The sequence below is a fragment of the Sarcophilus harrisii genome, chromosome 3 (genome assembly GCF_902635505.1).
Source record: "Sarcophilus harrisii chromosome 3, mSarHar1.11, whole genome shotgun sequence".
NCBI lineage: Eukaryota > Metazoa > Chordata > Mammalia > Dasyuromorphia > Dasyuridae > Sarcophilus > Sarcophilus harrisii.
Window position 1 is genome coordinate 246,110,996 of NC_045428.1, and position 13,809 is coordinate 246,124,804.

Below are 13,809 nucleotides of genomic sequence, written 5' to 3' on the forward strand. Positions count from 1 at the left end.
GTGAACAGATGAATAAAGCAAGGTTCAAATCCTGTCTCTCCCATATAACCTATGTGGTGCTAAACAAGTACCTTAACCTCTAGGCTTTAATTTCATCTGTGAATGGAGAAGGATATAATTAATTTCTCTTGGGGAGCCCCATGTTTCTTTGGAACCTTTCAAAATTTACTCCTTTTTAAGGTAGCCTTACTTGACTTTCTGAGAGAGAGTGATTTGGAACCTCCAGCTTCGTTTTGCTGGGACTCAGAGGAATTTTCCATGCAGAACAATGATTTCTCAATTAGAAACGGCAGGGACCAGACTTTCACTTTGAGGAGGGAAGCTGGATTTTCACTTTTATTTCTTTGGATCTTTGGTTTGGAGAAGATTGCAAGCACCAATTTTAAAATGTACATCCATGTATTTTGAGATGAGTCTAAGTTCCATATGCACTAATTATAATAGACCTATAAACTTATGGAAGAATGTTAATTTTTGGATTAGGAATTGTGCCACATAGATTTTTTTCTGAAATTAGGAGAAAAAAAAAAGCACATCCAAATGATTTGCTCAGAAGAGCAAGTATTTAAGTGGAAAGAATTATAAAGAGGATTTCATCATCTTTTTCCTTTTTCACCATAGTTGTGTCAATAACAGAAAGCAAAGTGTTCATAATAGAGGGAATGAAGTACTATTAATAAAATATTTTATGAAACATGAAAATTATCTGACAGAATTTGAAAGAAATCTTCAATTGGGCAGTGGAAAATCAGTCTTGCTGCTAGCTCAAAAAGTCAGAAGTAAAAGAACCTAGCTTAGAGAGAGGCTTTCTTTTGGGGATAGGAGGGGAGGAGAGGAGAGGATTTTTCACTCTCTCCCTCCTTAAGCTGTGTTGCTTTGAAGTAGACCTACTCCGTATCAAGTAGCACCCAAAGAAAAACACATTTGATTATCAAACAGACTAGAATTGGTTTTAACCTGTGGGTGGCTGTTGCTGAACAAAGAAGGATAGGGAGAGGAGTGTCAGGACAAAAACAGAAGTTTAATTTCAAAGTGAGGAAAAGGGCTTGTAAACAAGGATATATGTTCTAATGGGGGGCAGTGTGGGGAGATCTCAATACTTACACCTAGGGCTATACTGTGAGCTGTAACACGAACAATGAGACAAGTTTGATTGATAGCAGGGTTTCATGACTGGAACATGGGTACGATACGTGCTTGTCCAAGTTCAGAGACTACTGGATGTTGGTGTAAAACAATTCTGGGATTTTCCTATGGCTAAGATTATCCAGTGAGGGAGTTCAAAGGATTGTTGTTAAGCCAAACTCAGGACACACAGCCTGTTCTGGGTTTTAGCTCTGAAAAACAGACTGTCTCCTAATATCATGACATAATTGATATAAATACAGAGATAGTCACTCTGAGGAAAGGAGTTGCTTTCAGGAATAGGAGTGATGCTTCTATATATAGGGAAGAGAGCCAACTATAGAGTATCAAAAGTCAAGGTGCACACCCCAAGAAGCCCAACTAAAGAACTCACCCCAGCACACAGGGAAGGATTTGTGAGAACTTTCATTGAAAAGACTTTTAGGTCCTTTAATATGATAATAGTGAATATCCTTGACCACATATGTTTCCTACATGTATGCCTCACTGCCACTGTACCCTAAATTTGTACTTCCTCTTTATATAAATGGCGTGTATATTTGCAGAGAATGTGTTCCATATTAGAAGGGACATTTAAGATACTTTTTAAAAAAGCACTAGACATCTCAATAAGTGCTTATGCTGGGAACTAATTGCATTTGTATACAGAGGACAGACCCTAGAATCAGGAAAACTTGAGTTCAAATCCAGCCTTAGACACTTACTAGTTGTGTGACTCTGAATAAGTCACTTAACTTTATTTTTTGCAGAGGCAACTGGGGCCATGTGACTTGCTCAGGGTAACACAGCCAGGAAGTGTTAAGTGTCTGAGGTCAGATTTGAATTCAGGTCCTCTTGACTTCAGGGCTGGTGCTCTATCCACTGCCCTGTCACTTAACTTTTTTGCCTCATTTTCCTTATCTGTGAAATGAACTGGAGAAGAAAATGACAAGCCACTCTATATCTTTGCCAAGAAAACCCTAAATGGGTTCATGAAGAATCAGGCACTACTAAGCGACTAAGCAACAACAATTAAATCTACTGACTGTTAATAGAAAGCACACCAGGGCTCATTAGGTGTAACAGTAGAAGTAAATAACATCAGGTTTCTCTCTTCCTTGGAACTTGGAGTAGGGGTCACCCTTTAGGAAATTAATCCAAAAGTGCAAATGAAAATTAGGAGTGTCCAGAGGGTCTATTACATGTAAAATAAAGAGGTTGATGTAGAAGAACTTGAGGATTTTTAACAGCTTTTATTCCTAGGAAAAACCAAGGAAATGCTAAGCCTGTGCACATTATGATTCTCTTGTTGGAAACTTGACTGTGTGTGTGTGTGTGTGTGTGTGTTTGTGTGTGTGTGTGTGTGAATGTGTGTTCCAGTGTTTGTGTGTGGCTATGGTGATAAAGAATGTGAATAAAGAGTTTGGAGGGTTGAGATAACAGATCCCCCAAGTAATTTCTATCCTATTCAATTCAAATCTGGAGTTTATAGCAAATGTTTACAGCTGTCGAGATTACTTGGCTGAATGTGGTCCTACTCAATAACTTTTGGTATATTTGTGAATATGTGGGGGATGAACAGAAGGAGAGGAGTTGAAATAGCAGTTCAAGTCATCTGTCTATAATGGATACAAAGAACAAAACCCCAGGGAGCCTGGTGGTTTCCCTCTGTTACAGTTGTAGCTGTTTCCGTATTTCTGACGATTACGCCACTCTCCATAGCCCTGTCTCCTTTGTTGTAATTGTTGTAATCACAAGTCTTTATCCTGTGCTAAAGCTTTACTGATTTTATCATACAACCTCTGAACAAAATCTTGGTAGTAAAAACAGAGGTAGGTGTCAAATGTCAAAGAGGTCAAGTGTCAAAAATTCAGCCAACCTCAGGCTGGAAAGCTGAAATTCAAGTCCTCTTCAAACCCATATTGGTTATAGGATCCTTAGCTAGTTATACAATTCTCATTGCCCTGAGGTAAAATTCTCTAGTCTGCAGGATAGCAGCAGAAATGTTTTAATAAAAATTATTTCTTCACAAGTTTTCTATCCAATGAAATTATGTATCTAATTTAAAAGAAAATAAAAGGTACTTATCCACAGTGAGCCTTCTTAATTCTCATATTGAAATCCAGTAATTCAATATTGTAGCAATAGATGTGAAGCAAGGGCAAAAGAATTCTTATGCAAAGAATAAGTGGATATTATTATAAAATCCAATTTGTTCGTTTATCTTGAAAAACAAACAAACAAAAAAAAAACCCAACTATTTATGGGAAAAGACAAAAATCACTTTCCCAGCCCAATTCCATCAACTAAATTTGGTTTTGACCAGATCTATGATTTTTTCTGTGGAGGGAATTCTGGGTGAGGGAATTCCTTTTATAGTTGCAGATCTGAAATTCATCTTCAATTTGTAGTCTTAGAAGGATGAAAAGAAACTCAAGACAAATTTTAGTGGCAGAAGACTGTTTAATAAATCCATTTTTCACCCCTTATCTGAAAGGTGAGGACTAAAAATGCAGAATGGGACTTTTTTCAAAAAAAGATATCAGTGTGTAAATTTGTTTTGAATGATTACAATATTTATTTCAAGGGAAGGATTTGATTTTTCTTTTTGGGAGAAGTTGGGAAGTGATGTGGGGAGGGATGTGAGTAATATTACAGAAAAAGAAGAGAGTATTAATGAACCATTAAACATATGCAAAGGGATGTTTAGATGGAAACTCAGATAAACTGGGTAGTGTTGGAATTATACTCTTGGATCTTGAGATAAGCACAACACTTCACAGTTTCAATCAATAAACAAGCATTTCTTAAGCACCTGCTACTTGCTAGTTGCTAGGGATATGGGTACAAAGAGTAAAACAATTCCTACTTGTAAGAGCTTTAATCTGTTCTTGTGCTTCTTGTTCTTTTCTTACTCCTCTCCTCTTCCTCTTCCTCCTCTTTTTCCTTTTTCTTCTTCCTTTGTATGTCAAAATGTTGCTTGTTCTTAAAATTTTTGAAATGAATGACATCGTAGGGTGATGTTTTGACTTTCACATAAATTGGATTTAAGTGAAGCAGAGTTACAAAATGTTATCAGCCTTACTCTCTTCTAGAGTCATCACAGTCCAATGGCAAGACAAAAATCAAGATGATCAGGGATGGCCATGGATGCAATGGATGACCTCAGTGTCTTTGATGTCTGACAAAGTTCTAAATGCTCCACAGTGCCTGCTTTAGGTGCTTTCAGTCATTGGAATAAATTGTTTTCATCTTTTAATTCTACTGGGGGAAAGCCTTCTCAAGCTTAATTCATTGAGGGGTTTAAAATCTGTCAGTTATGCTCCACCTGGTTTAGCCAGTATGTTGAGAAGGCTTATCTGGGTGTGGCTGCTGTGTTATTCTACAGCTTCTTGGAGTCACAGGTAAGCATGGAGTTTTTAAAAAGGACTAAGGCCTCTGTTGTGAGATTTTGCTGAGTCCTTTTCAATCCTGCTTATTCACTTGTATGTACTTTGTTGTTGTGTATTAAGTTCATAATAAAAAAAAAAAAGAAAATGCTCAAATGGATCTGTGATCTCATCAATTCAAGAGTTATCTCCAGTGATGCTTCCCATAGTTACCCATCCATAGATTCTTAAATATATTCTCCCAAGAGTTAACCACAAGGGGTTTACCCAACACTCTTGAAGTCTTCCTCACTTTCTCCACATAGAAAGCAAACCTACCAAATGAGATACTTTGGCTGATCATGTGTTATTCATGTATCATTAGCAATCACCAGCAGTCATAACTTTATTTCCGGGAGGTTAAGACTTAAAATCATCAAAATAGAAGACATTTTGCAGAACTTTAAAATTATACATTTTACATTTCACTTAGACTCTGCATTGTCCAAACAATTCTATTTCTTCTGAGAAGCCAGACTCATTAATTGTCATTTGTTGGACTTCTGAAGAATATGTAGAAATTACTTTCTGTAATGCAGCTCTTACAAATTGAATATGCTGTATTTCCTAATCTCTCAAGATCATAAAACTGCCATTAAAGCTGTACCACATCCCTCCCAGTTACCTATGATCAGGTAAGGAATAAGAGAGCAAAAGAGAAAGCTAGAACAGGGTGTGCTAGGGGCAGCTTAGACCAGTTTGCAGAACTTTTTCTGTAAATAAGAATTTACATCTTGAAAATAGAAAACTGCTGAAAATTGGGATTTGATTTATCATGTGGTTGTCTTTCTATTCTTAAAAAAGTGATGGAGAAAGTATTAATGATAAAGATTAAATTTACAAGTTTGTTCTGCATTGTTTGGAGAGGAAATTGTTAAACATTTACCAGCACACTCCTACAGCTAAGACCTGAAATACAATCTCAGGCTCACCCAGTCAGGGAATATGCTTTAGTTTCTATGTGTATCATGCATCCGGGATAAGGGAAGGGCACCAACTCTCCTTTCCTATATCTCCAGGGAGAAATTCAAATAGTCATGATATGCATCGAGCATTAAGCTTGGAATCAGGATGATCTTACTTCAAATCCAGCCTTGGTCACTTGCTTGAAGTGTGAGGCTGGGCAAGTCATTTAATCTCTGTCTGTTTCCTCAACTGTAAAATGGAGATAATAATAGCATTTATTTTTGAGTGATTTTATGAAGATCAAATAAGATAATGTTCATAAAACACTTAGCAGAGGGCAAGGCATCCATTCAGTATTTAATAAATGCTTATTTCCTTCCTTCCTAAATGGAAATCACAGTTCTTCACAATCTCCAGTTTTCTGGCTAATCTACAAACCCCATTTTACCCATCATACAGACAAACTGGAATGCTTATATTATTATAGTGTTCTTCCTTTATTCTTTGTGAAAATGGGTCCTCAATTCCAAGCACTAGAAGTCTTTAAGCTGGAACAAGGAGTGCTAAGAGGTAGAGGTGAAGAATGAGTACATTTAAGGTAAGGAGGACAGTTAGAGAAAAGTCATGAAAACAGTATGGCTATGTGGTGGAACATGTGAAGGAGAATAACACATAATAAGTCTGGGAAAATAGGTTGGGCACAGGTTGGAAAAGACTTTAAATGAAAGAGTTTGCCATTGGGAGAGAAAGTTGGCAACATTCATACCTGGTACTAAAAATGGCTTTAAAAAGATTTTGATTTAATACTAATTTTACTTAATAGCTTCTTTTTAAAAAATCTTTTGATAAACTTTTGTACATTTACAAATGGTGTGATGTGCATTCTTTTTAATTTCTGTTGACTTTCTCCTCAAGACTTCTCTTAAATGAACTGAGAGAAATAAAAAAACTGTCTGATGAACAAATGGCCCTGTTGCTGGGCGTTGATGGTACTATATTTATTTTTATATTATATATTTATATATATCTTTCTAATTTTGATTTTTTTTCAATTTGGACATAATTTATATCGGAATTGCTTTTTCTGGTTTGCCTAATATAAGTGATTTTTAACAGAAAGCAAATGAAAGTAAGGCTGTAAAGGTTGATGAGATCACATGCTTTTGTAAAGAGTGGTTGGTGGTTAGAAGTATTTGGCTGATGAGGGAAAATAGCTGCTCCCTCTATCTGGCACCCAAACTTCATGTGGGTAGAGTTGCTCTTTCCCAACTTTTTCCCTCAGGCATGACTCTGCTTAATCACATGCTTGTCTTTGCCCTGTAGGAGGAAGGAAAGTTCCTGTAGGTCCTTGTTTCAGAGGAGTTTTGGGAGAAAGCTTCTCTTTATCAAGCCTCTTTCTGTCTAACATTGCTAACTCATTTGTACTCAGTGGAACTCAAGAAGGCCAGGATTCATGGGACTTAATCTTTCCTCTACTTTGGCTGAATTATAATGGAATTTATTGAAAAAAATCTTATGATTCATTTTTGAGCCTTCATCTGGAGAAATGTAAGTATTTCACAACAAAAATTTTCTTTTTTCTGTGTTTTTAAGTATAATCTTCTTAAGTGCCTCTGAGTATATCTATCTAGCTATCTATCTGTAATCAATAATGAATCAGGTTAATGATAGTTTTATCTCAAAACTAGCTTTTGTGCAGAACAATGTAAAGAAAGCCATAGCCAGCTGAAGTTGAACATATGTGAAAAATCCCTCCTCTTAGGAAAGTTGAGACTAGTAGATTCAATCAATCAGTAAAATTTATTAAGTGCCTACCATATTCTGGACACTGTGCTAAGAGCTGGAAATACAAAAAGAAGCAAAAAAACCCAAAAAAAACAAAACAAAACAAAAAAAAAACCTAGTCAAACAAACAAACAAACAAACAAAAAAAAAACCCAGCTCCTGACCTCAAGGAGCTCATAATCTAAAGGGGGAGAAAATGTAAAGAAATAGAGAATTTGAACTTTAGAGTCTGAACTGGAATATACTAAGCTAATAAGGTGATTCTGCTAAATCTGGCATAAACATGATGAATCTTTGAGAACAAAGGACCAAAGAACTGATCAAAGCTCCCAAGCCAATGAGCAATGGCATTTACCCCAAAATGGCCACTGTGCTTGTAACCTGGATGAGATACAGAGATTTAGTCTGAAAAATGAAAACAGCTGTAAGCTTTGGAATAGATGCTCATTCCCCTCTTTAAATAGCATGAGGGAACAAGAAAGAGGGAAACTTCACCACTTATTGGTCAGTAGTTTTTCAGTCGTATCTAACTCTTTATGACCCCATTTAAGGTTTTCTTGGCAAAGGTCCTAAAGAAGTTTGTCATTTACTTCTCCAGCTCATTTACAGATGAGGAAACTGAGTCAAACAGGGTTAAATGATTTGTCCAGGGTCGCATAGCTAGTAAGTATCTAACACTGAATTTGAACTTAGATCCTCTTGACTCCAGCATGATGTTCTCTCTCCTGAGCTACCCATTCGCTCCACTTGCTACTTCCTAGCAAATGTAGACAGCCACAAATTCTTCTGCAGTGGATCCAGCGAGGTCTACACTTGTACTTTTTGGCTCTTGAATGCCTCACTTTTTCCCTCTAGTGAGATTTCAGTACCTCCTCTCCTCCTGCATCTTCTCTTGCCCCATCCCCATAGTCATAATATAATGGTATAGTCATCTATTTATATCTACATCTATATCATATCTATATATTTATAGCTCTTTGTATCTCGCCTATCTCTCCCTCTCCTCCCCCTCTCACTGTCTGTCTTTCTGTCTCTCTATATTCATGATATAATCACTGCTCTGGGGCTTCTAGGGGTATATGTAGGTAAGTGTTGGGAACTTTCTATTCCCCACTAGACACTGACCTCCAGTGCCATACCACAGTTCTATGTAATATCACAATTTATGATCATAGTTAGAGAGCTTTGAAATGTTCTTTTTCATATTACAAAAGTAACCTTAGAGGTGATCTAGTCTAATCTTTTCATTTTATGAATGAAGAAATGGATGCCCAGAAAGGAAGTGATTGATTATTTGCTCAGTATCAAATTGGTGATAGGTCACAGGCACAGAATTTGGATCAAGGTCCATTAAATTTAGATCCAATATTGTTTCTATGGTACTACACCATTCCTTTTCCTGATTTTTACCAGTGTGAATGGTGTGCTTTTTATAATGATATTAACTGTATTGCAGTTATAAATAAGGAGCCTGAAAATTGGTGAAATAAATGTTTTTTTAATAAACCTGTTAATATGTTTAACTTATGGCATGCAAAATGGTTTCAGTTACTTTCCAATATATACCCCATATAAGAAAAATTTTAAAAAGAACAGAAAAGTCATATTTTTTAAGCTTTTTAACATTAAGTAGTGTGGACAAGCAACTTGGGGCTTAGGGTAGCTTTTCCATAAGTAAAACAAAGCAGCAAATATAAATATGACAAAATAAAATAACTTCTAAACAAAAAATAAAAATTACATGAGAAAACAAGGGTAAAATATATACAAAAGAATATAATATTAGAAAACATGTTTTAAGGAATAATCTTTTTCATCATGGTAAATGACTCATTTGAAATTAAAAAATGTGATCTTTAGAAAAACATTTAAAATATTCCCTCAGAGAAATAAAACATTTATTCACAAGCCTAGCTGGTCTCAGAGAAAAAACATTCAATCTTTTAATGTTCTGTGCTAGTAGAGACAAATCCCAATCTGAAGCCAAAGTTGAATTATTGCTACAAAACAAAAAACAACATGGAAACATTATTATAGTTTGAAAACAAACACCACTCCTATCCTCCCCATATATTTAGACACATCTCCACTCCAAATGTTCATATGGACTATTTGTGCCAATCTGTGGTATGGTCTTCTGAGTTTGAATTGGTCTGATCAATCACAATTCAATATACTGTACCTTAACTCCAACATAGTGATGTCATTTTAGTCTTCTTCAAAAACCAATTAACTAATATCATTGTTGGAATGTTCTCTCCCACATTAGAATATGGTCTCCTTTAGAACAGAGACTGGGTTTTTGCATCTATAGCACTTAGCACACTGCTTGGTACCCAGTAAACATTTAATGTATGTTAATTTACTAATTCAATCAGGCCTTCAGGCCTTGCAAGCAGCTTTATTATCCTCAATTTCATAAGAAAATTTGTTAAATTAGTCATGGAATACTCTCCTACTCAATTAGAAAACAAAATCAAAAACAGAAAAGAAGAAAAAAAGACTAGAGCAAGTGAAATATCATGGGTGATATGAAATTGGTATAATAGAGTACTGAAACTATAGTCAGAAGTCTAGAGTTTTAGTGACATTTAACTGTTTTTACAGACTTCAAAGTGTTATTTCATATCACTCAGCCTCAGTTCCTCCTCTATTAAATGGATCCAACATTTGGTGGAATTCCATGTATCACACAGAATCTAAATTTTTTGTGTAGTAAAAAGATTTCTAGACTATAATTGAACATTCATTTATTGGGAAAACAACAGATAAAATGAAATTTCAGCGGTCCTTTGACATCTCTTGGTATATAATTTCGTACCTATGTAACTATAACCTCCAGAATTTAATGTTAGTGTATGTTTCATACTATCCTACCCTTTCACCAAAATAATCATCTACATTTTATTTCTGGTTTGGGATCTATAAAACTAAACATGAGTAACAGAGAATTGGCTTCCCAATCAGGAAGATGTGGGAACAAGACTTTGCCTTTACTGGCAAACACTTGCCATGTGACCTTGCAAAAGACCTTTAACCTCTCAGAAGCCTTGACAACTCTCTTTGCACTCTAAATTGTAGAGTACAATGGAAGAGGAGATTTCCTTACTAGGAGTTATTTTTTTTTAGAATAACAATACAATTACTGGTTCAGAACTTTTCTTCTATATACTCATCAATTAAAAAATAATTCCAACCTTTGAGATGCTTTGCATTAGGACAGTGTATAAAGTTAATAGTAATTGATAGAATACATGAAAATTGAATATCTACCTTAATCAGGCTATTTGAGTGTTTGAGGAGTCAATCTTTAAAGTGAGTGACTTTAAAGACTTGGGTATAATCTTCCTGGTGCTTTCTTTTAGTGTATTCTTCTGATTTTTACTTCAGATTATTTTATATAAATGAGCAACTTCTGTACTTGGCAATGTGTAGCCAAAGACTTGAATACTATATTGGAGCTTTCAACTTTATTTTCATTTTTTTATACTTTCCATCCTTCTTTACCTATATTTTTTCTATTTAGATTTGGTGGAAAGTCCAACTGTGGGGATAATATCCTTAAACATACTAATAACAACTTTGCCATCTTCAATTTAGAACTGACTGCCAGTGTGAACATCCTTTGAGATCTTTTGCTGATTTTAGATTTTATTAAGATTTCACTTGCTATGACTGCTATCAGAAATAGAAATGGTTTTCTGGTTTGTTTTATCTTTAACAAGTATTTTAAAAATTTCTGAGCATCAAAGGAAAAAAATCTTTGAGAAGAGGAGAACTTTCTATCCACCTTTTTTTCTTCTTCTGGGAAATAATAACTTTCCATGACCTGAGCTAGTATTCCTGATTATAAACCCAATTAAAATATTTTGCTTATAATTAGTCTTTCCTTCCCCCACTACCCAATTACAAATACAGTAATCTTAAAGGACATTGGGCTATTTAGCTCCAAAATAAAAGTGTAAGATAACACCTCTCTCACTTAAGGGACAGACAGAGAGTTTCTGTGTTATATCACCTCCAAGATATAGTTTTTGAAACTTTTCTAGCTCACACAAATCTGGAAGAAGTTAGTGTTGCTATCATATCATGATAAGGCATTAGGATACGATTATCATTATCATCATCACCATGATGGTGATCATCATTATCATAATCAACACCATCCCTACCACCCCCATCATCATCATCATCATCATCATCATCATCATCATCAAACTTACCATTTTATATTGTACTTTAAGATTAGCAAAGTGCTCAATACATAATTTTTTTTCCTTTGACTCTCTGAAGTAGGTACTACTATTATCTCTATTTTTCAAATGAGGAAATTGAGGCTTAGTGAGGTTAAGGACACAGCTAATAAATTTGAGGGCAGAGTTTAAAGCCATGTATCTCTTAACTCCAAATCCATCATTGTACTCCCTATAACATACTGCATGTAATGGAGGCTCCAGAAGAAATAGAATGAATTTAATGACCTCAAAAAAGAAAACAGTGTTCTATTTTGCTCCACACCACTTCAAATGCTATTTGTGATGCCTGTATGACTAATGATTGCCCAAAAGTTTTCTAAACAAGAGTTCTGACTAAAGAAAGGTTCTTTGGTTTTAGGGTGTCAAGGATCTGCTCACTCAAATTACATAGGCTACAGTCTACTGATACTGCATTTTAAGGTTAGAATAGTGGTCATATCAGGATAACAACGAGAAGAGGGACTTCAAAAGGAGTGGATATAAGCTAGGTCAATGGTCCTGTAATCTATAGTGTTAGTTATCAGAAAGGATCTCCTAATTACCTTTGCACTCTTTCCTGGTTCTACATTGTCATTGTGTCCCATTTGTTCAAAACTTTCCCTGATTAAGCAAATTTTCAATTATTTGACTGAACATTAAATGTGATTTCATTGTCCATTTCTCAAAATAAACTTTGAAAATAAATAAAAATACATATTTTACATCACCTTTGAATGCATGGTATGTTGCTCCATATAAGGACTGCATTCTTGACCATCTCATCACACACCTCATATATGGTCGCTGGATCAGTCTTAATAAATGGAAAATATCACTTATGTATGATACTGAGTAACAACTTCTCCTCAATTCCCTCCACCCCATATTAAAATGATAACAGTTACCAGCAGAATAATTTCTCATATTCAAAAATATGTTTACCAAGTGGTCTAAACTGAATAGGACTGATAGATTAATGAAAAATACTTATTTACATGTGAAACTTTTCTTATGCATTTAACTCCTTGAGAAGAAGTATAACATTTGAAAGTTATTTCCTTTGGGTTTCATTTGAAATTATCCTTATGTAGATGCAATTCTTTGTGCAGGCAGCTTGGTGAACTACCAATCCTTATATCTTCAGTACTGGAAAAGTGTACTCCCTTACAAGAACTACAAGAGTAATGTCACATGAAAATCTTATTCTAGTTTTAATGATGGAAACATTTCAGTTTCTTATAACTTTAAATGAGTTTTATAAAATATAAGACCACAATTATCATAAATCTTAAAGGTATTTGTATAATTTTTAAAAACACAATAAATACTTAAGCATGATTTAGAAATAATAAGGCATCATGACCTTCTCTATGTGGACATTACCTTCACTAGTGCAGATTGTACCCACTTTGTACCTAATCATTCTGTGCCATTCTTGCCCATTTCCTTCCATTTCTTTACATAAAATCTTCCCATTGTGCTATAAACTTTGTTTTGCATCTCAGTATCTAAAGTTATTATATATATTTTTATAATAATAAAAAGAATTGAAATTTAAAGTTTTCCTTTTGTTAGAATATAAATTAGGGCAAAAATTCTTTTTTTTTTCTGTAGGTATTTGTAGTTACGAATAATATATATTGCTCTTGTTGTACTTGGCTTTTTAATCTCTTGAAAGCAAAATTATAGTCAGAAAGAGAAACAGTTTAAGGAGAAATTAAACCTTAATAGAGGAAAACTTTTGAGAGTAGAAGAGGTCTAAAAAGGAATGAATAAAAAGATTCATAAATGATTATGTCATATAACCTGAACTGAAAAATCACAGAGACTGAAGGAATCATCATTATAGTTTGAATTAATGTCAAGGAAAGATAAGATTGAAAGAGACTGAAATAATGGGCCAGTGGAGAAGACTCATCTGTATTTTAGTATGAATCAAAGTAAAACAAAAATTGCCATAATCATTGATTGTTAGGTAGTTAGTGAGGAAAAGTGTGCTGACAAAGGAAGATGAGAAAAAGAAAGGGAAAGAAAAAGAGATGGAAGAACAGTAAAATAATAAAGAAGAAGAAAAAAGTAAGAGAAACAAGGACAAAAGGAAGGAGGAAGAGGAGAAACAAATGATATTGTCTCTTCAAAAGCTAAAAAAGCATTATTTTTACAAAAGTAATTTTGAAGGATATTCCACATTCATATATGGTAATAATTCCCACCTTTTTCTTGTAGGTCAATACTTATGATTGCAAAAAGGCTTAAAAATTAAGAAACTAAGTTGATGGTCATCTCAGGCAATACACACCACTGCTACAGAGATTATATTTTTGCAGCAT

General features: G+C 34.6%; 1 protein-coding gene across 1 annotated transcript in view; it reads right to left on the reverse strand.

Annotated features, from left to right (window-relative positions):
• Window positions 1-8,986: 8,986 nt before the first annotated feature.
• DNMT3L (DNA methyltransferase 3 like) overlaps window positions 8,987-13,809 on the reverse strand; it is a 36,563-nt gene continuing 31,740 nt past the window's right edge. The window contains exons 12-13 of the mRNA XM_031961268.1: window positions 12,208-12,293; window positions 8,987-9,244 (exon numbers count right to left, since the gene is read on the reverse strand). Of these exons, the coding sequence (XP_031817128.1) occupies window positions 9,085-9,244; window positions 12,208-12,293 (246 nt within the window). The 3' untranslated portion in view covers window positions 8,987-9,084. The remainder of the gene's footprint in view (window positions 9,245-12,207; window positions 12,294-13,809) is intronic.